The 26,584-nt window shown below is 38.5% G+C and overlaps 1 protein-coding gene across 1 annotated transcript; it reads right to left on the bottom strand.

The window, feature by feature from the left end:
• Window positions 1-9,509: 9,509 nt before the first annotated feature.
• Window positions 9,510-10,735, bottom strand: LOC5574024 (serine protease snake). Its single transcript, XM_001661066.2, has 3 exons — window positions 10,556-10,735; window positions 10,474-10,494; window positions 9,510-10,415 (listed from the first exon to the last, which is right to left on the bottom strand). Exons 1-3 carry the CDS (start codon window positions 10,611-10,613, stop codon window positions 9,568-9,570), a joined length of 927 nt encoding a protein of 308 aa, XP_001661116.2. The 5' UTR covers window positions 10,614-10,735; the 3' UTR covers window positions 9,510-9,567.
• Between the last annotated feature and the right edge of the window lie 15,849 nt (window positions 10,736-26,584).

The raw sequence follows: 26,584 nt of genomic DNA, 5'->3' as shown, positions 1-26,584 counted from the left end.
AAATATCTAAAACCATATAAAAAATTAAAACTACAATATTTTATTATAATCTCTTTGTTAAAACTAGTTATTGTGGCATATTTCGTGTGATTTCTATCATATAAATTTCAAAAGGGCGTAACTCAAAATTCTGACTAAGGATTTTTTCAAAAATCGGCCCAGAGGTGCAGAACAACGTAAGGAATCAACTGCTGACTGCCGTTTGAATGGTATATTTTATTTGATAATAACGGTAATTGGAGCACCGTGCATAAATTACGCCTCGCTAAATTTTGCCATTTTCAAGCCCATCCACTATGCAACACTTTTTTTTTATAAATATTTAGATATATAATATCCTATCGATCATAACGCTTCCATAAAACACTCTTAGGATTATGATGAAACGTAATTTGAAAATCATCACACAGTTATGAGATTCTGCACATGTTGTTACCATCATTGACGCTCTAAATTCAATGTTATCGGACATGAAGCTTTTTCTACTCATCATGAGTTGAATCTTTCAATTTGCTGTTTTCCAATTTATTATAAACATCAAATTTCCACAATCACCATTCATCTACTTCATACAAAACATTTCAACATCCAATCACAGCAAACAACCAATCCAGATATAAAAAAATCACCCCCTCACGGCCAAACCCACCCGAAACCGGGGATGCGACGCTCTATTTGGCTAATGAAATATAATTCTGCAATCATCGCAAATCATTTGCATTCCGTGGAATATTTCTCGTTCCCAAACATACTAACCGACCGACCAAACCGAACGATTTGCGGCCAAGATTTATGGCTTTCGGATGCAGTATCTCCTCTACTACACGGGAACGTCGACGGTGCGGCTATATAACATATCAGCACAGACAAACGGACGTCACACTTGGAACAAATTGCGATAAAAACCATAGTCGCTTGACCATGTGTTCCCAATGTTAAAATCATTATCTTTGCCCGAAAGTCCAACATGTGGCGGAAGTGTAGTGGGCTTCGTGGCCGTGCGGTTAGTGTTACCAAGCATTTAGCCGCATCGAGTCAAGGGGTGTGGGTTCGATTCCTGTTTCAGTCCGGAAAATTTTTCGACTGTGCCACTGGGCGTTGCATGCTAGTCCGTTGTCTAGTGTGGGGTGCTTCCTTCAAAGGGCAAATCGTCCACTGGGAAGCATTAACGTGTCGGTGTCTTAAAAAAAAGTTTGTAAACGTCAAACCAGAACAAAAACTATACGAACGCTGATGGTGGTTAATTGACCATGTATTCGAATCCACAGTAAAAAATGTGATATGAGTGTGAGGTCTGTTGGTCTGTGATATCATCATAGGTAGCTACCGTCGGCGACGGCCGGGATTCGAACGGTTGATCCAATTTTCATTTGGTCCAGGCAGCATCTATTGCACGTTTCCGACTGGCTGCCAGTTCCGCGATGGACGGCGAACCAGAATGGGTTGCAATCGCTTTTGAAATATGGGACGGCGTGCATTCGATAGGTATGACTGCTGGAAAACGACATGGAAAGATGAATGTTTGCAGCAGTATTTGGATTAGTATCGATTTACCAGATTATTTTTCAGTTTTAAATTCATTGGAATATGGGTGAGTTGTGTACTCTGGTAACATCGAATAAAGTGCAACAGAAAAAATGTCATTGCGTAGTAGAATTTAAAATACATCACAAAGGACAGTAACAAACTTATTTTGCTCAATTCCAACACTCATAGATAGTTTCTGTTGGATGTCTTACAGACTTAGTATAACTCCAGTTACTCTTGTAAATATTGCGTTAAATTGGCAATGAAATACCATTCATAAAATAAAAACATTCAATAATGTACAAATCTACTTTTTAAGATTGATCAATTTGGTAGTCGCATACATGCAGTGTCAAAATTAGTATTCATATCTTTATATATTTATTTATTTTTTCATGCCACAAAAATGATGATATTTATCATATATGGGTATCATAATTGCATTCAACCATTAAGTTTAGATCTATGCATTTCGTTGCTTAGGTGTCCGGTACTAAGAGGTCTCTAGATCTTATTTTTCTTCTTGGCATTACGTCCTCACTAAAACAGTTTTTTTCTTAGCAAAGTGCTTAGTAAGCATATTAGAAGGAACCTTCACGAACTCTTTGACATGTGTGAATAAAATCTACATATTGAATAAAATCTTAATGCATTTTCCCCCGAAATCGGCCATGAATTTCGCACGGAATTCAGGATCAGTATTCATAATGTCTTAGCAATGACTTAGAGGTTTTTTGTCTTTTATTTCTTGTAAAGTTCAGCAAGTTTTTTTTTCAGTAATTTTTCAATAAACTTCTTTACTAGAATTTTTAATATGCTTCCATGAATACATTTCATAAACTCTTAACAAAAACATTTGTAAAATCCTCATTTACACTGTAATCTAAATCTACGAATTAGATCGTGAATTGAATTGGTTCGTAAATTGCCACAGTGCGTAAAACGAGGAAGCTTAGTTCGTAAAACGAGGTTTTGCCTTTTGGAGTCTACTTATAGGAAAGTATTTTTTAATGTTTAGAGAAATTATGCTCTTTTAGTACCATTAACAAAACCTGAACTACCAGTCTAGCGCATTGGGAGTCGTGGGATCAAAGCCAACCAGAAAGATACCATTATTTTTCACAATTTTACATCTCAATTTGTCCAAATTGACTTTTCTGTCTACGAACTCCAGTTTTTTTTTTGTTTTTTAAACACTGTATGCTTGTTTAAGCCGTAATAGACATGGCAACCCTAGTTGCGTAATTTGATAGTTGTTCTTGTTAATTTTACCAAACAAGTATTTTCTCTCACTAAAACTCAAGGTATGGGTGAAAAACCTGGAGAGTTTTGTTATGAAAATTCCAATTATAAAAATGTAATACGATCAATCCTATTAAAAAAAAATACCTGGTAATAGTTCAAAATATTATGATTGGCGTTGTTTTCCAGCATACAAGAATAAAAAAAATTGACAAATTTATCTAAACTTCCATTTTATTATTACATTTTTATTCAAAAACAGAACGGTTTAGAGCGGAACGTGTAGAATTTCGTCTGAAAAACAGTTGAATCCGGATAAACTAAGTTTTTTTTTTTTAACTTGAGATTGTTTGAATAAGTTTTCGAGATTTGATCAATTTTTGGTACAGTTATGATAAGATTCAATATAAAAACAAATTGCATATCTAGGGGCGATTCTTAAATATATTGGTCTTGAAGGAGTGAAAATAGGTAAACAGTTTTGGAAACACTGCTTTAATTTGTGATTGCAGAATATCTTAAAATATAATCTTTTGAGATGTTTTGAAAATTGCATCTTGTACTTATTTTTTGAGATTCTGCATTGAACAACTAAACGAACTAACACACTGCTTTGTCTCAAATTCGGAACATATATCAGGGGCCTTCCTTAGCCAAGTGGTTAGAGCCCGCGGCTACATAACAAAGCCATGCTGAAGGTGTCTGGGTTCAATTCCCGGTCGGTCCAGGATCTTTTCGTAATGGAAATTTTCTTTGACCTCCCTGGGCATAGAGTATTATCGTACCTGCCACACGATGTATGAATGCGAAAATGGCAACTTTGGCAAAGAAAGCTCTCAGTTAGTAACTGTGGAAGTGCTCAAGAACACTAAGCTGAGAAGCAGGCTCTGTCCCAGTGAAGACGTTAATGCCAAGAAGAAGAAGAACTCAGTGGCGATTTCAAAGGATTGATATTTTTACAATACTTAAATGTACAGGATTCAGATCCAAGAAGAAATGATCGTCCTGTGAAGAAACTTGTGCGGTTGTCTTGTCGCTCGTATAAGTTAAGGTTCTTCTTCTTCTTTTTTCTGGCGTTACGTCCTTACTGGGACAGAGCCTGCTTCTCAGCTTAGTGTTCTTATGAGCACTTCCACAGTTATTAACAGAGAGCTTACTATGCCAATGACCATTTTTGCATGCGTATATCGTGTGGCAGGTACGAAGATACTCTATGCCCTGGGAAGTCGAGAAAATTTCCAACCCGTAAAGATCCTCAACCGGTGGGATTCGAACCCACGACCCTCAGCTTGGTCTTGCTGAATAGCTGCGCGTTTACCGCTACGGCTATCTGGGCCCCAAGTTAAGGTATCTTCAATGATTTCTTCCATGAAAAATTTCTCCAGAAAATTTAAAAGAAATGGAACCTGTAACTTGCCAAGAAATATCCAGATATAATCGCGAGAAATTTTCAAAAACTGTCCTAGATAATTTTCCAGAAGTTCTTTTTATTTCGCTACTGGATTTATAAAAAGTTATCGAAGCAATTTTGCTAAACATTTTTAAAAGCGCTTTTGACAGTAATTTTTCTATAAACCTAGGTCATAGAACACAAATTTAATAAAGCTTGTAATAATCTTAAAGCACTTTATCTAAGGAAAACTCATCAATTTAATTGAGCATCTTACATTAAATTAAAAAAATGCTCGAAATTATTTTACAAAATTCCTTTAGCATTTCATCCAGAAGCTTGCTGAGTATTTTCACAGAAATCTTGAAGAATTTTTCCAAGCCTTTTTCTACGTTAGAATTTTCCAAGAATTATAATATAGATTTTGTTGGCGAGTTAACCAACGTATTACGGGGTGGATGAAAGAAAAATACACCACTACATTTCACACTACACTACAACTGCACTACTTTATTCCTTTACTATACTAGTTTAGTTCACTTTCACTTATGTATTCCGCGACAAGTAGATAAAAAAACCGAATTTAGTACTATACCATTTAATTCCACTCTAGTGTATCCTTTGACAGATACGCGTATTTCGACCTCAACTGTAAGGCCGTCTTCAGTGTCGTGTACTAGACTTGACTTCAGTGTAGTACACGACACTGAAGACGGCCTTACAGTTGAGGTCGAAATGCGCGTATCTGTCAAAGGATACACGCTCTAGTGGAATTAAATGGTATAGTACTAAATTCGGTTTTTTCATCTACTTATAGGTATTCTACTAAACAGCTCGAAGATTTATTATCATTCCGCGACAGTTGAAATAAAACTGGTCCGGTAGGCGATTCCCTCCGTGTATACACATATACTCAAATTGAGTCCTTCTGGAACGTTCTACAACCAGCGCGACATATGTTCTCGATGCGCGTGGAATATTCGAGACGCACATGCTGTCGCTGTGGTGAGCACCATGATGATGACGATGATGACGGCGGGAATCGCTCAACGGCACTCGCGGGTGACACTAACAGTCGTGGATGGAGCTCACACTCTCAGCGGCGTCGTTAGGGTGGGACTCATCGGGGGCTTAAACTGTGTGATTTCTGCATTTCGGCTATGTTTTACGATTGTTGTTGGTTTTTTTTACTGATGCGGGTTGTGGCTCCATCGGGTATTCTTGTAAGAGTTTCCGCACGTTCCGTTCGAAACAGATTTTTTAAGGTATTCTTTCTAATCAGAGAATTATAAATGCTGCTCTTCCAGGATCTTCTCTAGGAAATTGTTAGTTATTTCCATACAAGCTCGTCCCGAAATATCTGTGTTGAGTCTTGGATAGGTATTTAAATTATATCATTTCGGGTTCATTTAGGAAAAAATCGAGGCACCTCAATTTAAAAGCCTTACAGCTTTCAAAGAAGTAATTCCTCTAAGGGCTTCTCAAAGATTAAATCAGCAGTTTTTTTAAATGTTTTCTTAGAAGTTTTCCTGAAGTTCTACCGAAAAAATCTTAAGAAGATCCTCAAGAAGTTACTAAAGAGGTCTTAGGAATTTATTCTATTCTATTATGTTCAACTTCTGATCAAAAGTTTTCTTATTTTGTACTGATTCAATCTTTTGAATAATTTTGTTTTAGCGTCTTTCCGATTTTAAACTGACATTTTCTGTAATTTTCTTCAGAAATTTCATTTACAATTAATCCAGTGCTTTTCCTAAGAATTCATGTTGATATTCTTGCAAGATTTGATTTAAAAACCCCTTGTGAATTTTGTTTAAAAGGTCTTTATGAAGTTCGTGTAGAAATCTCTGATTGAGCTGCTGATGGACTTTTTGGGATCTCAAGAGGAGTTTCTGAGCAAGTTGCTGTTAGTAATAAGGAGAATTTCAATTTTTTATTAACGAAATTCTTGAATGAATTTAGGAGAGAGTTGTGTTTGATCCTTAGACCTTGACGCTTGCTCCTGCGGGGGCCGGCGATGAGGGCAAGATCAAACATGTCGCGCGTCGGTCGAGTAAAGTGAAAAAGTGCCGCGTTCGATTAGTTCTTTTTGATCTTTCGACGTTGACGCTTGCTCCTGGGCAGTGCGTCAAGAAAGCCCGAGCAGTCGTCAGTTTTTTTCCCCCACGGGTCGCGCGCCGTTTTTCTCTGAGTGCATTAATATAGCCGAGCAACAGAATGAAGCTGAAAGTGGATTGTTCCTGCTCAAGGATGACGGATCAATTGGTGAGCTCGTTTCATGCTACTATTTCTAATATATAAAATATGTATGACTGCACCTTCAATCGTTACAACTGTAGGACGTAAATATGATTTTTCAACAAACTTTGAAAGGTTCGTTACTGTGAGTGTCGACATAAACTCTGATTCATAAATTATTTATGTCTATTTTTTTTCAAAACTCCTTTTGCTTTTTACCTTTATTTTTGTAATTAAAAAACTTTGAATGGTTCGACACTACAAGAGAAGACATGCGAAAGGTTCACTTTATTCAACAAACTTTGAATGGTTCGTCACCTCAAGAGTCGGCATAATTTTTCTCTACATAGATATTGTTCATATCAAATGAACATATTATATTTATCAAATCGCTTATCAAAGTGAATCCTGTGACTCAACGATCCTCCCCATTAACAAACATCCCTCCCAGTAACCTTTGTGGAGATGCAGAGGCAAACACGGTCTCCAAATAGCAAAGGTTACACACTAACATTCCTTCCCCCAATCCCACCTGACTGCACGGACGTGGCCGGCGCCGTAATCGACCATGTATGAATAGAGGCACTGAATTATCCACACTGAAGAAGATTATGGCCAATCCCAGCCGAACCTCTTGTTGATTCTTTGTGCATTTTCACTGACATCGGTCAATCACGGAATAGCAACCATTGATATGTGTAGTCAGTCTAAGCTAAGCTAAGCTAAGCTAGAAATTCTTGAATGAATTTAGGAGATCTGAGAGATGTATCAATATTCTTAATGAACACTCGATGATGTTCTCATAAAAATCTTCGGTCAAACTTTAGAATGCGTTTTCGTAAGGATCTCCTTAGAATTTCCTCAGGAACGGTTCCAATGAGGCATTCATTGAGTAAAATATCATGAGGATATCTCGGAAAAATTGTACATTTAATTTTGACAAATATCACTCGGGGTAATATGTGGAGAAAGAGTCATGATTTCGGTAGGAAGGTGTATTTTCATGCTATGAAAATACACCGTGACCAAAAGTAATTTTACCATAACGCCAGCTGTACGTAATGTTATCAATTTTAAACGAGAAAATTGTATGCTGAAACCCTGACTTAAAGTCAGAAAAAAAGCACTTATCATGAATTGAGTTATCTGTCATATATGATTTCTCTTTTTGATATGAAAAATGACAATTTCAGTCATGAACTCATGAAGCAGGATCTGGAGTCACGAATACAGCTCATGAAACACAAGCGCTATTCATGAATTAAGATACTTGTTATTTATTATTCCGATTTGTGTGATGAAAAGTAACAAGTTAAACCATGAAATCATGAAGCAAAAAGTGACATTACACGTCAAATAAGATCCCAGTTTGTCATACATAAACAAATAACATGAAATTGCAATGGATCGGGCTTTCGCGCCAATAGTTTCGCAAACGTCCCTGGATTCAACATTTTTTGGCATGTTTTTAGGCAATGATACAGTCGCCAACGACTCCTCGGATGTGAAAAGTGGAACTGAAACATCCAACTGCAGAAGGCTTGTGTGGGCTGCTCTGCTGTGGGGAATACATCACATTCGAACAGATAAAATCGCCAACGGGCCAGCAAAATCTTTGCTTAACGCCATATCATATCACTGTCTGGTACTGCGTAATCAGGATGAACAGCACCGGCAGAACAATAGGATCGTGAAATAACCTGAAAACTCTACAAATTGTCACCAAGAATGGCATCTATATGATGGCAAAGTTTCGAAGAGCATGGGTTCCAATTTATCCTTATTCACACACCAAACATTTTTAATAATTTCATTGGGAAACACCACCGATCACAAAAAGTTTCGCGTTGACTAAAATAAAAAGTGACATACATATTCTTTAATAATAGTCATTGTTTCATGTTTCATAATCATGTCATGAAACATAAAACTGTATAATTTCATGATTATTTATTCATTAATCCGACAACGATTTGTTTTTCCGTGCACACGATCATTTTTGTGGTATCTCTGATACTATTTCTGGAAAAAATCCAGGCACGATTAATTGTTGAACTCAAAAACAAGTCCTTGAAGTAGCTTTTCGAGAATTTAAACAAGAATTCCTGAAAAAAGTCATGGACTTATTTCTCTGATGGGATATTGTGAGGCTTTTGTATCTAGAAGAGAATCAATCTATTTAGAGGAATCCATTGAAGAAATTATAGGATATCTGCAGAAATTCTGGAACTATTACTAGATGATTCTTTAAAAATATTTCTCTGGTAGCTTATTAACCTCTCTACCGGCAGCTTAATTTTTTACCGCAAAATAGATATTCAAATCGTTATAACTTTTTTGTTCATCAATATTTTTGAACCATTTTTTCATAAGTTCTCAAAAAACTCTTCTAGTTCGAAAATTCGTATCGATATCAATCATTGGTGATCTGGTTTTGAAGATATTCCGATGTTCCTTGTGGGACCGACATTCCCCATAGAAAATGTCTCTGACAAAGATTTTGTTTTTGGTCAATTTACCAAAAAATAAAATAAAATGTGAACTATATAATGTCAGGTAATAAGGAGCTACTCTGAAAAAAATCATACAAATCAATTTAGAATTCTTGGATATATCTTAAAATTACGATATTATGTTTTTTAAGGTTTTAAAGATCTTCATTTGGCCAGCGTGGTACCAGAAACCTAAATGCTCATCATTCAAAGACGGCTGCACCAAACGGCTGCATTTTTTCACAGCATACTTTCATCAAAGTATTGTTTCGAAAAGTGAATATTCGAATACGATTTTAATTCCGTAGCCTGTAGCTAAAATATTTAAAAAAACAAAAGAATATAACTATTTGAATATTTATTTTGCGGTAAAAAATTAAGCTGTCGGTAGAGGGGTTGAGATTGATTTTTCGTCTCTTCCATCTCCAGTCTAAAGAATTGCAGAATTATTGATAACATTCCAAAACCCTCAACAAACCCGTTACCCTTAGTAAAAGAAACCTCTCAATTAATAACTTTGGAAGTGCTCATTAAACAGCGAAGCAGGGTCTGTCCCACTTGGGACGTAATTCCAAGAAGAAGAAGATGCGTACTTTGGCTACATCGACGTGATTGATAACTTACAAAATTCAATTATGTAATAGAAATCAAAATACATATATTTTAATAGGTACATCGTCACTTTTTCCAAACGATACTTTCAATCCAATCGATGTAGCTTGACACCCGGGTGTAAACTGCAGGGGAACGACCAATCCCACAAAATGACCCGGCAGAGGTCACGGCCAGCACATGGTGAATGCATCCATTTGTTTCCGTAATAATCTGAACTGGCCCGCCGGAGTCGCCCTGACAGGTGTCCCTTTCCTCATGTTCACTGCCAATGCAAAGCTGCTGATCGATGATGCCCTGCTTGAACTTCCGCTGGCCGGCGTATTGTTGCACACATTCATCCTTGTTAAAAATATCCAGCGGCACCTTTTGTAATATTTCCGACATTTTTAGCTCTTCAGTAAAGCCAAACCCGGTGGCAACCACCTTCGTAACGTTCATAGCCAATGTGTCCCAGAGGCAAGCCGGTCGAACGAAGAATGAAAATGTTACATCTTCTGCCAACTTAATTAGTGCAATATCGTGGTATGAAGCGGCGAATTTGTACTGTGGATGAAGAATGTAGTCCTCAATTTCATAATCGTCTTGATTATCATTATCGTTCGTCAAATCTATTTCTCCAAGTCGAACAATCTGGGGTCGTCCGGGTATGAAGCAATGAGCTGCTGTTAGCACATATCGTTCACTTATCAGCGATCCACCGCAGATAAAATTATGCTTCCCTGGATCTTTCTCGGATCGCCATCCGATCAACGCTTGGTGAGGAAACTCTCCCGGTTTGGCATCTTCTCCGTTGATGATTAGATTGACCGTCTTGGAGCAATTGAAAACTTCTAGCAAAATCGGATCAGGTTTTGGTAGCAGATAGATGAATTGGGCTCGCTGAATCGTTTGCTCGCGAAACTCCGAACATTCTACAAAAAGTGCACTTGTTTAGTTTAACCACACTATCATTTCATCAATTGAACTTACTCCGTTTGGAAATACGTTGACCTGCAAGAGAATAATCATTGTAATCGCAACGGAACAGGTATATGCGGTAGTTCGGTTTTACCTTGAACTAGCGTCAAACACAATGCGAAGAATGCAGCAGCACGTAAACAAGTGATCATCGCGATTTCTTACGAGAGAACTACTCCGCAGCATTGACTGATGCGAACTGACCGGTTTCTGAAATGTGTTCGTTGTTTCTTTTCGGATTCATCTATACGGCAAAACAAAGCTGCACTCGGCGTATGTAAGCTGAACATATGATCGCTTCTGAAGTTGGCGTCGTTAAATCTTTCAAATCAGCTCATGAAGTATTTGTAAAATGTATGAGTGATCAAGTTATTGACTACAGGTACTAATTCTGACATCTCAATAAAATTTGCTTAGCCTAATTACTTTAATATTTATGTGGTCATTAAGCATTGCAACAGATACTTGTCTGGAAAGACAAGGAATGATGGCGCATTGAAATATATTGTTGGGCTTGAAATTTAATTAATTTATTAGTAAGCAGAAGTTGATCAACACAAAAATGTTCATACTAAACTAACGAAGCCAATGAAGCAAAATTTGCCATTGATGATTTGGTACAATATTGCATTTGGGTATCTCTAGTTATTCTACATTGAAACGTATAAATGGCTGAACAGTGCAATACACATATAATCAAAATCAAAGCTGGTGATAACTTGAATGACTCGTTTTATACGAGGTGTGACATATTGTGATCGGTATTCAGAAGACTGGGAAACCCCAACTGGTTGTTTTATGATTTGGATGTTAGAGATAACGCCAAGTGAAGTGCCTTTGTCTATTATTTTGTAATTATCTCTTTGCTGACGAGCAGATACCGAAAAACACTTCTGTTATAACCTTATATATATTCCGAACACATTCTTAAAACTTACCACATTTCTTCATTATTCTGATATTAGTTTGCTGTGAAGATACTGACAATGAGTAAAGAACTAGCCATTCTGCGTAAAGTAAAGTCATTCTGCCTACATTGATAAAATATAAAGAAATTTAGAGATGGGAGGCTAATGTAACTCTGCACAAGGCCTTGGAGGCCCGGGTCTAATCTCTTGAAGGGGGCCCTTGGTACAAATCTTAACTCTAGCGAATTGTAAAATTACCTCATGGATATTACGTAAATAAATCCTCTTTATTAAATTCCTGAAAAGTCATGTATGGTTAATTAAAAAATTGAGTTTAGACCTAATCGTTCTCAATCAAGACTAAAAAATGCACCAGATAAAATCATCATTGTCAAAATTATTATAATTTTTTTAATATCAGGGTCACTTTTAATACGGTTTCAAGACATATATTATCAGAAAACCTGTACAATATCGGATTATCTGGAATATTGAATAATTTACTGTATTTTTTTTTGTTCATGAACATCACCCTCGGTCAACTGTCAAGTTTTTGAAATAGGTACTTGGGTCTACCCCAAGGCTCATATTTAATGTTAAAGATATTGACAAAAAAAAAACAATTTGCAGCTTATGCTATAGTCTCTGTAGATTTGGAATAAAACAATGGTGATTTCAAATAAAAATCCTATTATGTATGCAAAATAATAAAAAAATATAGATATTTGGCACACAAATGGAAAAAAAGAGTACAGTCAACCCTCCATGAGTCGATGTTCCATTACTCGATATCGAATCATGGAACCATACTAAACACATAAAATCATGGTTACTATGCTGGTCCCCAAAAACAGCTTTCCAAAGAATAGCTGTTCCATTACTCGATATTTTCATGAGTCGATGGTCCCTTCAATATCGACTCATGAAGGTTTGACTGTAGTTAAATATGGATACATCGAATTACCGGTAGAATGATGTGTTTGAATGAATAGTAGTTGCCCAGATAGTAAAATCATGAAAATGTGAGAATGTACTTTTGTCAACTTTCATAAGATCATTCGACAGCATAAAGTGCTAAGATTATGGCAGTTTATTTCTAGAAAGCTGTGACATTCAGGGTTGCCACATTTAAATCTGTATTTTTTCGAAGAATTATCTGTATTTCTGTATCCTAGAGCAAAATATCTGTATTTGAAATCTGTATCACTGAAAATTGGAATACCAATGAGAATTACACAAGAAATTCAAGGAAATACCAATCATTTACAACTACATTGGAGAACTGTCACATCTCAGATTAAATTTTAAGGTTTCCAAAAGTATGTATTTTCATTTTTGCTCAAAAATCTGTATGAATCTGTATAATTTTGGCAGAATTCTGTATACAGAATCTGTAAATCTGTATTTTCCCAAATATTCTGTAATCTGTATATACAGAACCTTGGTCACAAAATATTGAGCTTGAGCTTGAGCTTGATTGGCCGCCCGTGGATGCACTCCAGTATTGCCAGATCAGCTGCACTTACACAAGGAACCAACCGAATGACTGCTTGGGACTAACAGGCATCCTCAGTGTATAAGTGCTGGTTATCTTCTATTTTTAGGCAACAATGGCACCTGCCACGTCAGAATGCTGACCAATGAGGGGAAGGGGGAGGAATTGATGATGCATTGAACTGACTCCCACGTAGACCGTATATTCCACTGCATCCACGTCAGTTCATGCGGGAGTGTATGGATTGGGGGAAAGGCATGGCAGAGAGGTTTGCTTTTGTGGTTAGCAGACTGCCTATGTATCAGGCGTAAGAAAGGCGTGCGCGTGGAAGTAGGAAGCGTTAGGGAAACGGTTTCTTGTCCGTCTCTGGTTCTAGCGTTTGCTAGGAACGAATAGTTTGAGTGTGATATATTTAGAATGGAAGATAGAAGCAAGTGAGAGATATACAACTACAAAGTACGAGGAAAGGGACGGGCCTGGGATTGAACCCATGACCTTCTGCATATGAAGCAGAAGCGGTAGCCATCAGACCACCAACCCCGTCAGAACCTTGGTCACAAAATATTCGAGAAAATCTGTAAAATACAGATAAATCTGTATATGTGGCAACCCTGGTGACAGTTTGCTTTATATTAACCCAGATATAGTTTCAAAGTTTTTTTTATAGCTTTAATGGTTTTTGTAAGTGAATAAAAGGATTTATTTAAAACTGAAATATTCAGATAATAATTGTATGGAGTTTCCTACTTACTACATATTATTTATAATAGCCGAATTATTCCTCCTTATCCATCGATCGCATCACTGATCAATGTTGACTCCCAGACCTTCTCCTCCTTCACTAATAAACATCCTTCTCCTAGTGATTGTGGAGATGCAGAGATATTCTCTGTCTCTATAAGCAACAATCATTGCACCTTAACATTCCTTCCCCATCCCAGCTGACTGACTTAGCCGGCGCCATTATTGATCAATAATATGAGAGCTGCTAAAATGTGCACTTCGAGAGTAAGTGGAAAGTCCCATCCCTTATTTATTTGGATTGAAGTGCAATTCTTACCAGCTCCGATTAATCACGGAGTAGCAACTATTGACATGACTGTACGTGTACTTTGCTATTACACATCTCAAACTAGAATACGTTCATGTTTCCAGCGCCTTATACATAAACACTTTCTATTATTTGACAAGTACGAATATTTGGGACAAAGGCCTGTAAGAATTTTACCAAATACCGTTTTTATAGTTTCTGGCACAAAGTTATCGAGATTCATATTACATAACATGGCATCATAGAATGTTCGATGTGAATGTGATAGAAATACAATTTTAGTCAATGTTCATTTATTTTTCATAATCAATGGACCTGGGAATGGTTTAAAGATCTTCTGTCAGTAAGTAAAAGTGGTAACTTTCAGAATAAAAATAAGGTAAAGACGTTGTAGTGACTGTAGCTCACGGTACCTGTTTTGCTCAAGTAACTTACGTAACATGAACGTTTGGGTGACGGAAACACCCAAGAACAAGATTGAGTTTATTTTATCTCCAATAATAATATGGACCCTGCCATATTTTGAACATTATCTTTTGTCTCTGAAACTCGATAGTATTTCTGTATTATGTACACTACCCGTCATAAATACGGACTCACTAAAATAAGTATTGCAACACTCAGCTGAATATTGAATCACCCTGAGAAGTTTAGCATCACCTCAAAACAGGTAATTTCACATTGCTATATCTCGAGATCCATACGACTTGCAAAGAAGCGATCTTCAGAAAAGTTGTTCAGGGGATCAAGGACATCCGGGAAGCGATCAGTTTAGTTCGCGATTTTGCCGCTAGGTGGCGCTAGTGCGCATGCAAAATTGAGCATTTTAAACTAGTTCTAGCTTGTGATCCATAAGAGATAGAAAGTTCGGGTCTTCGGCAAAGTTGCTCAGGGGTTCAGAGACATCCGGAAAGCGAATAGTTTAGTTCGCGATTTTGCCGCTAGGTGGCGCTAGTGCGCATGTAAAATTGAGCATTTTGAACTAGTTCTAGCTTGTGATCCATAAGAGATAGAAAGTTCGGGTCTTCGGCAAAGTTGCTCAGGGGTTCAAGGACATCCGGCAAGCGAACAGTTTAGTTCGCGATTTTGCCGCTAGGTGGCGCTAGTGCGCATGCAAAATTGAGCATTTTAAACTAGTTCTAGCTTGTGATCCATAAGAGATAGAAAGTTCGGGTCTTCGGCAAAGTTGCTCAGGGGTTCAAGGACATCCGGAAAGCGATCAGTTTAGTTCGCGATTTCGCCGCTAGGTGGCGCTAGTGAGCATGTAAAATTGAGCATTTTGAACTAGTTCTAGCTTGTGATCCATAAGAGATAGAAAGTTCGGGTCTTCGGCAAAGTTGCTCAGGGGTTCAATGACATCCGGGAAGCGATCAGTTTAGTTCGCGATTTTGCCGCTAGGTGGCGCTAGTGAGCATGCAAAATTGAGCATAACTAGTTCTAGCTTGATCCATAAGAGATAGAAAGTTCGGGTCTTCGGCAAAGTTGCTCAGGGGTTCAAGGACATCCGGAAAGCGATCAGTTTAGTTCGCGATTTCGCCGCTAGGTGGCGCTAGTGAGCATGTAAAATTGAGCATTTTGAACTAGTTCTAGCTTGTGATCCAGAGATAGAAAGTTCGGGTCTTCGGAAAAGTTGCTCAGGGGTTCAAGGACATCCGAAAAGGGAACAGTTTAGTTCGCGATTTTGCTGCTAGGTGGCGCTAGTGAGCATGTAAAATTGATCATTTTGAACTAGTTCTAGCTTGTGATTCATAAGAGATAGAAAGTTCGGGTCTTCGGCAAAGTTGCTCAGGGGTTCAAGGACATCTGGAAAGGGAACAGTTTAGTTCACGATTTTGCCGCTAGTGAGCATGCATTCAAAAATGAATGTCACATGACGTGAATCATTTGGATATAAAACGAATCATATCTGAATAAATTGAACAAGAATGTAATCGGTCCTGAATTACTTGTGCATGAAGTGAATATTACCTTAAACACTTGACTATGAAGTGAATCAGACATGAATCACATGAAGTGATTCTCACCTGAAACTCTTGAATATGAAGTGAATTGGACATGAGTCTCTTGGATATGGGGCAAGTCAAATCTGAAACACTTGAATATAAAGAGAATGAGACCTGAATGCCTTAAATTTGCTTCAAAAATCAAACATCAATCACTTGGATATGGAACTTATCAAATCTGAAAAACGTACATATAGTGATTCAAATCACTTCAACTTCCAAATGTCAAAGGATTTCTGAACAGCATTCTGGAAATTCTATCTTATCAAATTCATAATGTTTAGGTACAGTCATCCCTCCAGAGTAAACTGTTTCCTGAATGCCCTTGACTTTCCGAACAACTTTGCCGAAGACTCAAACTTTCTATCTCTTCTGGCTCGAAATATAGTATTTGTTTCATATACAGTAAGGACCCGATTTTGTCAGCCCCTCGATGAATTTTAGGCTGACAAAATGGGGAACTTGACAAAATCGGGTCATTTTATTTTGTTCCTGTTTTTCAAATTTTCACGTGTTACATGGTTCAATGGACTTTTAAAAGGGTGATCGACATGAGCGTAGCAAGTTTTTTTGATCAGGGGCTCCACCCTCCCTTGTATTGGTAATATCAATTTTTAACACTTAATAAGAGGCATTGCCATTGCCCCATCTTGCTACGCCCATGTGTACATGACATCAAACATCATCATCAATTTTAATGTAAACGCGGTAAAACATGATGATAACAAATTTTTTACAAATTTAAAATAGGCTGACAAAATCGGGTCAAAAAGCTGACAAAATCGGGGGTAGACAAAATCGGGGGCTGTATTCCACTGTATTTAATTAAATATGCGTACTAGTGTAACCTAGTGCCAAATAAGGAACCAAAAAATTTGATGTTTGGATGTCCTTTACCTTATTTCTGTTCTTTACTTACTGAAGATTCGAACTTTCTATCTTTTGTGGATCGCAAGCTAGAACTAGTTCAAAATGCTCAGTTTTACATGCTCACTAGCGCCACCTAGCAGCAAAATCTTGAACCGAACTATCTGTCTTCCGGATGTCTGAACAACTTTGCCGAAGACTCGAACTTTCTATCTCATGTGGATCAAGAGTTAGAACTAGTTTGAAATGCTCTATTTTGCATGCTCACTAGCGCCACCTAATGGCGAAATCTACAACCTAACTGTTTGTCTTCCGGATGTACTTGGCCTTCATAACAACTTCGCTGAAGACCCGAACTTTCTATCTCTTATGGATCACAAGCTAGAACTAGTTTGAAATGCTCAAATTTACATGCTCACTAGCGCCACCTAGCGGCAAAAACGCGAACTGAACTATTCGCTTTCCGGATGTCCTTGAACCCCTGAGCAACTTTTCCGAAGACCCGAACTTTCTATCTTTTATGGATCACAAGCTAGAACTAGTTCAAAATGCTCAATTTTACATGCTCACTAGCGGCACCTTGCGGAAAAATCGCGAACTAAACTGATCGCATTTCGGATGTCCTTGAACCCCTGAGCAACTTTGCCGAAGACCCGAACTTTCTATCTCTTATCAATCACAAGCTAGAACTAGTTCAAAATGCTCAATTTTACATGCTCACTAGCGCCACCTAGCGGCAAAATCGCGAACTAAACTGATCGCATTTCGGATGTCCTTGAACCCCTGAGCAACTTTGCCGAAGACCCGAACTTTCTATCTCTTATCAATCACAAGCTAGAACTAGTTCAAAATGCTCAATTTTACATGCTCACTAGCGCCACCTAGCGGCAAAATCGCGAACTAAACTGTTCACTTTCTGGATGTCCTTGAACCCCTGAACAACTTTGCTGAAGATCGCTTCTTTGCAAGTCGCAAGGATCTCGAGATTTAGCAATGTGAATTAACCTGTTTTGAGGTGATGCTAAACTTTTTGGGGGTGATTCAATATTCAGCTGAGTGTTGCAATACTTATTTTAGTGAGTCCGTATTTATGACGGGTAGTGTAACTAGGTTCTGCTTCAAGTATTTGGAAAGAGGTCTAGAAAAACTTAGCAATCTATTGAAAATTTTGGAATTTTCGTTCAACAAGCTTACATCAAGGAAGAGGGAATGGGTTGAAAAGGCTGACAATTGTAGAAACTGTTGTTACTGGACGTTTCCACGTCGCTCACGTTCCTATCTCGCATGTTATGAGATCTTAGGATCTTTGAGCAGATACGCACCCCTGCTTCACATGGAAACCAAAAGTTTAATGAAGAGTCCTATACAAACTAACGCTTATTCATGAAACAATTAACAACAACTGTGATTTATGGCTTTCTCAGTCTAGGGAAATCAAAACGGAAAGTTTTGTTTTGCCCACGTTTCGGCACTCTGTATTTGGCCTTTATCAAGGGTAAACTAAAATAGAAAAGACTTATTTTTACAACATAAAACACACAACATAATTAAATTTACACCTACACTGTCTACCGTTTTTCGTTTCGAAACTTATTGCCGTTATGTTTAAGGGGGGGCTTCTTGTATTCCTATAAATATTGCGTATGTTAACATTGATTACTCGGGACATGTACGATGAGACTTACAATAATATTCATTTGGTTTGGGTGAACGGATTTGGGACACTTTTTCACTATTAACAATGACATGCACTACACTGATCTACGAGACACTGTTCAACTGTTATTTTGAAGATGGCGTAATGTTACTGTTCTAACTGTTCGAAAGTTTCTGTGATACTATGCTGTGAGATTGTTGGTAGCTAGCTCTCTGAGAGAGTTAGCTTTTTTGATGGTGTGTAATATTCCGGCGTAAGCTGTATTGAGGCCATCTACGTCTGTACGGAAATTTACAGTTTTGGGTGTGTTGTGTATGTGGCACATCTCTAACATTGGTAGCGCTGACGATCTTAGAGTACGATCTACTATTGTTGTACTGTCAAGATTAAATGTGTGGTGATGATCTATAATATGTTGTATAAGGGCTGTTTTTGCATGTATATTGCTATCTGTAGGGGTATTGGCAATCTTATTGATGTCAGATTTATGTCCACTGATTCGTTTTTTTAGATGATTGGTTGTCATACCGATGTAAACATTGTCACAGTTGTTGCATGGTATCCTATAGATGATGTTATGTTGTTCACTTTGGAGTATTGGATCTTTTACTGGTTTTAGCAAGGGTTTTATTGTTTTGATGTTACGAGTTGCTATTTTTATCTGACTGTAGTCTTTTTTTAGGATTGTGGAGATGGTACGAGTGAGCAGTGGGATGTTTGGCATCGATCGATATTTTACTTCGCTGATTTGGTGGTGACTATCTTGTTGTGGACTGGTGATTGGCGGATTTTCAATGGTCGAGATGTGTGGGCTAGATGTTGATGTTGATGTTGCACTTCTTTGCGGCGTTCCAGTGGACGATGGTGGCGGTGGTGGGTGATGGTTGGTCATTTGTGGTGAATGTTGACGGTTCGAATTATGCTCGGTGGTTGATGTTTCATGGTTTGAATGTGCTTGGAGTTTGTTGTGGCTAATGTGGTTGATCATCCTGTTGATCAGCGATGAAGGGTAGTCGTTCTGTCTTAAAATTTGGAAGATTTGGTGTTTGTGCTGTTCTGATGTCGGATTATAGGTGGTTATCTGCATCACACGGGTGATGAAGTTTGATGCTACGTTGAGTTTCATGTTGATCGGATGGAAAGAGTGGTAGTTGAGAAGACGGCCAGATGAGATGGATTTGGAGTACCATTTGGTTTTAAGCGAATTGTCTTCACAACGAATGGTTAGCGTGTCGAGGAAGGGTAATTTACCCTCGTTTTCGGTTTCGATGGTGAATTGTAGGTGGGGATTATATTGGTTGAATGTGTCCAGAGTGGTTTGTACTTCAGATCTTGGTAATACGAGGAAAAGGTCATCAACGTATTTCTTCAAAACCGGTATGGTGAACTTCAACCTCTTGGTAACCGTGTCTAGCAGATCTTCCATGACATAATCTGCTAAAATTGGTGATAGTGGGCTGCCCAAAAAGGGGCAAAACAAAACTTTCCGTTTTGATTTCCCTAGACTGAGAAAGCCATAAATCACAGTCAAAATCCTTCCAGTCGAGTATCCTAGATTAACAACAACGTTTCTTACCAAAAAGTTATGATTTGGAAATACAGTCAAACATATTCCTAGGTAAGCTAAGCTGTCGCTCACTTTGAATATCTTATTATTTAGAAGAATCTCTTTTGGATGTTGAGCATTATTCTTTGGAAATCTAATCAAAACCTGACTTTTGTCACGATTAATTTCAACAACTACTTTTGCTTGCTGCAGTTCTTATTCATACAATATTTTCTCTAGCTTCTAGCTTTAATTAGAATGATAATAAATCTTCGAGCTGTTTAGTAGAATGCCTATAAGTAGATGAAAAAACCGAATTTAGTACTATACCATTTAATTCCACTAGAGTTTGTATCCTTTGACAGATACGCGTATTTCGACCTCAACTGTAAGGCCGTCTTCAGTGTCGTGTACTAGACTCGACTTGAAGAAAACCATCGTATGCACACATTATATATTAACACTAGGTATAAACGTATTTCCCTACCAATTATTATTTTTTAACTTAAAATTTATGAGCTTTAGGTACATTCCATCCCTCTTTTGTTGAAACTTTAAATGCTGAAAGGTACATCACGGGAACGATTAGTAGGTACCAAGTTGAATAGCCATGTATTGCCGTTGCCGTTGTCTCTGTTGAGTAGCGTCGTAGGTACCTGTTTGCAAATTTCCAGACTCTCCGCCACATCCAGTTTCCAAGGAGAAGAAACATTTCTCAAAATTTTGATATCGGCCGTCGTAATTGTATGTCCTTCTGAAAAGATATGTTCTGCCACCTTAGATTTGAAATCGTATGTCATCCCCTTGTCTATCGTCTTCTGAGCTTTTCCTATTTCCGCTAAGTGTTCCTTGAATCTAACCTCGAGAGACCGCTTTGTTTGACCAACGTAGACCTTGCTGCAGTGGGAACAGCTGATTTTGTAAACACCAGCCTTGTTTAGTGTGTTTACCGGATCCTTGGTAGAGCCTAACGAAGTTCTAAGTTGGTTGTCTCTGCTGGAAAATACCAAATCGATTCCGAAATTCCTTAGCTTTGGGCGGAGCTGTTTGCTGATGTGTACGTCGTATGGGATGGAGACTCTCTTCATGGGTTCGGTGATAGGGGTTAGTGTCGTCAAAGCATTCCGAATTCGCTGTCTTTCCTTTTTGTCGATGATAGCTTTTATCGTCCTTTCCTTGTATCCGTTGATCCTTGCCGTCTCGTAGATATATTCCAGTTCCTTGGTCTTTCCGTGTTCGCTGAGGGGTAGGGTCTGCATCCTGTGGATCATGTGGTGAAACGCTGCCATCTTATGCTGGAACGAATGATTCGATGTGTAAGGGATAACTCGCTGGGTGTTTGTAGGCTTCCTGTAGATTTCGAAATTGTAAGTTGAACTTCCTTCCCTGGTGACAAGTAGATCCAAAAATGATAGTTTTCCATCCTTCTCCTCCTCGTGGGTGAACTTGATATCCTTGTGTACGCTGTTGGTTGTATCCAAAATTTTAGCCAGATCGTTCCGCTTGATAACGCTGAAAATGTCGTCGACATATCTCCACCATTTATCCGGTAATACTCCTTGTTTCTTTAAATTTTCCTCAAAATTCGCCATGAATAGTTCGCACAAAAACGGGGAGAGAGGGTTTCCCATGGGGGCTCCTTTCGTCTGTTTGTAGAAATTTCCTCGAAATTGAAAGTAGTTTTCGTCCATGCACAATCTTGCCAACCTCATGTATGTTCTGACCTTTCCTTTCCATGCTGCATCCGTCCTTTGGGGTAATAACCAGTCCTCGAGAAGATTTAGGGAATCCTTTACTGGAACGCTGGGGAAAAGAGCCGCTACGTCGAAAGAAACCATCATCTCGTCATCCTCGATGTGTCCTGACTCTAATAGTTTCTGGGAGAACTCCTGGGTGTTTTTAACTGACCTAGTGGGGAATGGATTCGGCATACTCTGGAATTCCTTGACTAACCATTTCGCCAGTTTATGAGTGGGGGATCCGTCGGCCGAGATGATTTCTCGCATTTCCTTTCCTGGTTTGTGAATCTTCGGTAGTCCTTTAATCCGTGGAAGAATGGGGTTTGACTCTTTCAAACGAGCCTCGCCAATAATTGCCTTGCAGTCCTTCAGGGTTTTGTCCGTGAGCTTGATGAGTCCGGGTAGTGGATCCACTCTCAAATGTCGGTAGGGGCCTTCGTTGATCTTTTTCGCCATTTGTTCGTCGTAATCCGTCTTGTCCATGATGACGACTGCGTTGCCTTTATCCGCCTTGATGTAGAATACTGGTTTATCCTTGAGTTCTTTCACGATCCTCGTCTCGTCCTTGTCTGCCTTGCTTCGTTGTCCTGTTGTAATGGCCTTTGCTACGATGTTCCTCGTTGTGTTCTGGTCCTTTATTGGTACGTTTTGGATGATTGCTGTTTCCATGTCTACGATTATTTTCTCCACATCAGGCTTCGTAGTCACCGCATATCCTAACCCCTTGTTGAGGTGTGTCAATTGCTCTACTGTGAACTGCTGCGTCGAACGGTTAACTACGAAATCTTCAATGGGTTCTATAATCGGAGCAGGAACGCAGTTAACTTCCGTCGTCTTGGATCGCATGGAGGCTAGTTTTTTCCGATGTAGCCTGTTCTTCCTGTCGGCTTCGCATTCTTCCGCTCGTTTAACCTTGGTCAGGAATAATGGGAATCCTTCCGGATATTCCTGAGCCAATTTTAAATGCAGAAAATAACACCTCGTCGTCAGCTTGTCCAGTTTCGCATAGTGCGAATTAATCGATGCCGTGATGTACTCTTTCTCTGCTGTCTTCTTGATATGTTGTGGGATATGGGGGCCCATCTTAATCCTATGGCTAACGGGTGTTAGCTTTTCCTTCAGACATTTCTTCAGAAATGCCACGTCCTTTTGGGTGCTTACGATAGATCTCTTCAGGTCGATGAATATACTGTGCTCCGTCCGCTTGGTAGCCATGATGATAATAAATCTTCGAGCTGTTTAGTAGAATGCCTATAAGTAGATGAAAAAACCGAATTTAGTACTATACCATTTAATTCCACTAGAGTTTGTATCCTTTGACAGATACGCGTATTTCGACCTCAACTGTAAGGCCGTCTTCAGTGTCGTGTACTAGACTCGACTTGAAGAAAACCATCGTATGCACACATTATATATTAACACTAGGTATAAACGTATTTCCCTACCAATTATTATTTTTTAACTTAAAATTTATGAGCTTTAGGTACATTCCATCCCTCTTTTGTTGAAACTTTAAATGCTGAAAGGTACATCACGGGAACGATTAGTAGGTACCAAGTTGAATAGCCATGTATTGCCGTTGCCGTTGTCTCTGTTGAGTAGCGTCGTAGGTACCTGTTTGCAAATTTCCAGACTCTCCGCCACATCCAGTTTCCAAGGAGAAGAAACATTTCTCAAAATTTTGATATCGGCCGTCGTAATTGTATGTCCTTCTGAAAAGATATGTTCTGCCACCTTAGATTTGAAATCGTATGTCATCCCCTTGTCTATCGTCTTCTGAGCTTTTCCTATTTCCGCTAAGTGTTCCTTGAATCTAACCTCGAGAGACCGCTTTGTTTGACCAACGTAGACCTTGCTGCAGTGGGAACAGCTGATTTTGTAAACACCAGCCTTGTTTAGTGTGTTTACCGGATCCTTGGTAGAGCCTAACGAAGTTCTAAGTTGGTTGTCTCTGCTGGAAAATACCAAATCGATTCCGAAATTCCTTAGCTTTGGGCGGAGCTGTTTGCGCCCAAAGCTAAGGAATTTCGGAATCGATTTGGTATTTTCCAGCAGAGACAACCAACTTAGAACTTCGTTAGGCTCTACCAAGGATCCGGTAAACACACTAAACAAGGCTGGTGTTTACAAAATCAGCTGTTCCCACTGCAGCAAGGTCTACGTTGGTCAAACAAAGCGGTCTCTCGAGGTTAGATTCAAGGAACACTTAGCGGAAATAGGAAAAGCTCAGAAGACGATAGACAAGGGGATGACATACGATTTCAAATCTAAGGTGGCAGAACATATCTTTTCAGAAGGACATACAATTACGACGGCCGATATCAAAATTTTGAGAAATGTTTCTTCTCCTTGGAAACTGGATGTGGCGGAGAGTCTGGAAATTTGCAAACAGGTACCTACGACGCTACTCAACAGAGACAACGGCAACGGCAATACATGGCTATTCAACTTGGTACCTACTAATCGTTCCCGTGATGTACCTTTCAGCATTTAAAGTTTCAACAAAAGAGGGATGGAATGTACCTAAAGCTCATAAATTTTAAGTTAAAAAATAATAATTGGTAGGGAAATACGTTTATACCTAGTGTTAATATATAATGTGTGCATACGATGGTTTTCTTCAAGTCGAGTCTAGTACACGACACTGAAGACGGCCTTACAGTTGAGGTCGAAATACGCGTATCTGTCAAAGGATACAAACTCTAGTGGAATTAAATGGTATAGTACTAAATTCGGTTTTTTCATCTACTTATTTAATTAGAATGTCATCTGCAAACACTAGAAGAATCAATTGATGATTGTATTATATAATTAAAGAGTAATGGTGACAATGGACATCCTTGTTCATTCCTTTCCCCCTTTTAACCTCAGCTGAATATTGATTCTCCCCTGTAATTCTATTAACCTCATCTTTAACACAGCTCAGAACTCTATCTTCTAATCTCGAAGGAGCTCCTAAATCAATCAAAACTTTCTTATCGACTGTAGCTTCACAATATGAAATGGTTTACTAATATCTAACGCTATAATAAAAAGATCTTGACCGGAGTTTCAATATTGCTCCATCATTCTCCTAGCTACAAATATATGGTCGTCTGTTGAACTGTTTGCCGTGAATGCTGCCTGATGTAATCTGGGTTCTCCTGCATATGTTTTTAACTGCTTTGCAATCCATTTTTCATATATCTTATAAACAATATTACACAGTAAAATTCTCCCAAAGTGATCTGCTTATGAAGCTCCTGACTTCTTAGGTATTGGTATTTGTGTTGATTTCTTCCATTCCTTCGGCATATCATTCCTTATGTAAACTGCTTTGATAGTTTCTATTATTCTCTCTAAGTTTTCCTCATCTGCAGCTTTAATGTATTCGGCTACCACTCTATCTGATTCTGGAGATTTTCCATTACATGCTGAGAACAGAATACTTTTAATCTCATCATTTGTTGGAGGATTAGATAATGGAGTGTAATCATGTTCAGGTCCCTCACATGTCTTCAATATATCTTCCCAAACTCGCGAGCTAATCATGGCTTTTTCTGCATTTTCCTCTTTACGAAGTCTTTTAAATAATTATACGTCTTCCTTACCCACACTCCTGCATCATAATCATGAAGGTTCTTGAAAAAACAGCGATCTGATATTCATGTCTTCTATTTGCGACCCTGTATTTATGATTCATGATATCCGGGTACTTTTCGAAATTTTTAGTGCAGCTCTTAATCAATCCAGTGCATATTTCCTGCGCAGTGTTTTGGGTACTGTAGATAATTTTAGTGTATTACAAGCTGCTTTTCTCAACCTACTGGTCATTTCCTCGTAGCATTTGTCTAACGTATCTGTTCGAATATCTATTTTCGTTGGAATCGATGACAGTTTTTCTCTAAAACATTTTTGTTATTCCGGAAATTTAAGGATTTCTACGTTGATCCTTGTGGATTCCTTATTACTCTTCTTTAGGACTGGATTAGTAGTAAAAACTAACCCTATAGTCAACATTACGTGGTCGGTTTTCAAATCTGTTCAACATCCTTTAAGGTGATTATAAAATGAAGCCAAACTTTGAATTTTCAGGTGCACAAGACTGGAGAATCTTACAACAGTTCGCGTTGAAAAACCAATCAAATTGCTTGCTTGCTGGAGGTGACCAATGGAATAAATTTTCAACGCGGAGTGCTGGTCGGTTCTCTCGTCTTGTGCTTATGAAAATTTGAGGTGTGGCTTCGTTCAATAATCACCTTAATGTATCTTATTCTTTCCATTGTCTGTGATTGTCTTTGAATGAGAACTTGATTCGTTGACCTTCTTCTTCTTTCTGGCGTTACGTCCCCACTGGGACAGAGCCTGCTTCTCAGCTTAGTGTTCTTATGAGCACTTCCACAGTTATTAACTGAGAGCTTACTATGCCAATGACCATTTTTGCATGTGTATATCGTGTGGCAGATACGAAGTTACTCTATGCCCTGGGAAGTCGAGAAAATTTCCAACCCGAAAAGATCCTCGACCGGTGGGATTCGAACCCACGACCCTCAGCTTGGTCTCGCTGAATAGCTGCGCGTTTACCGCTACGGCTATCTGGGCCCCGATTGTTGACCTCTCAAACCTTATTACTTTTAACTGCCCTTGATTCTCCTCCTGCTTGCATTTTGTTTCCTTCAACTATTTTCCCAGAAAACATAAAACTTTGTACAATGAACATTCCTTGGTTACTCCTATGTTTTATGGTCCTTTACTAGAACCGAACTTCTGCTCCTGAAAAGTGTTTTTTCATGCGTGAAGCCTAGACCGTTTAAATACTTTAAATTTTAAGAATAGTTTTAAAAATCGTACATGCATTAAAACCGCGTTTAAATTGCA

Source organism: Aedes aegypti, chromosome 2 (genome assembly GCF_002204515.2).
Source record: "Aedes aegypti strain LVP_AGWG chromosome 2, AaegL5.0 Primary Assembly, whole genome shotgun sequence".
Taxonomy (NCBI): Eukaryota; Metazoa; Arthropoda; class Insecta; order Diptera; family Culicidae; genus Aedes; species Aedes aegypti.
Note: the sequence above shows the minus strand (reverse complement) of the source record. Positions and strands in the feature narration are given on the sequence as shown.

What these genes read in the sequence shown, in the direction of transcription:
- LOC5574024 (XM_001661066.2), bottom strand. Translation starts at nt 10,613, where the DNA reads ATGATCACTTGTTTACGTGCTGCTGCATTCTTCGCATTGTGTTTGACG. An exon ending in GTGTTTGACGCTAGTTCAAG is followed by an intron (nt 10,495 to 10,555) that starts GTAAAACCGAAC and finishes ATTCTCTTGCAG; the next exon opens with GTCAACGTATTTCCAAACGG. An exon ending in TCAACGTATTTCCAAACGGA is followed by an intron (nt 10,416 to 10,473) that starts GTAAGTTCAATT and finishes CACTTTTTGTAG; the next exon opens with AATGTTCGGAGTTTCGCGAG.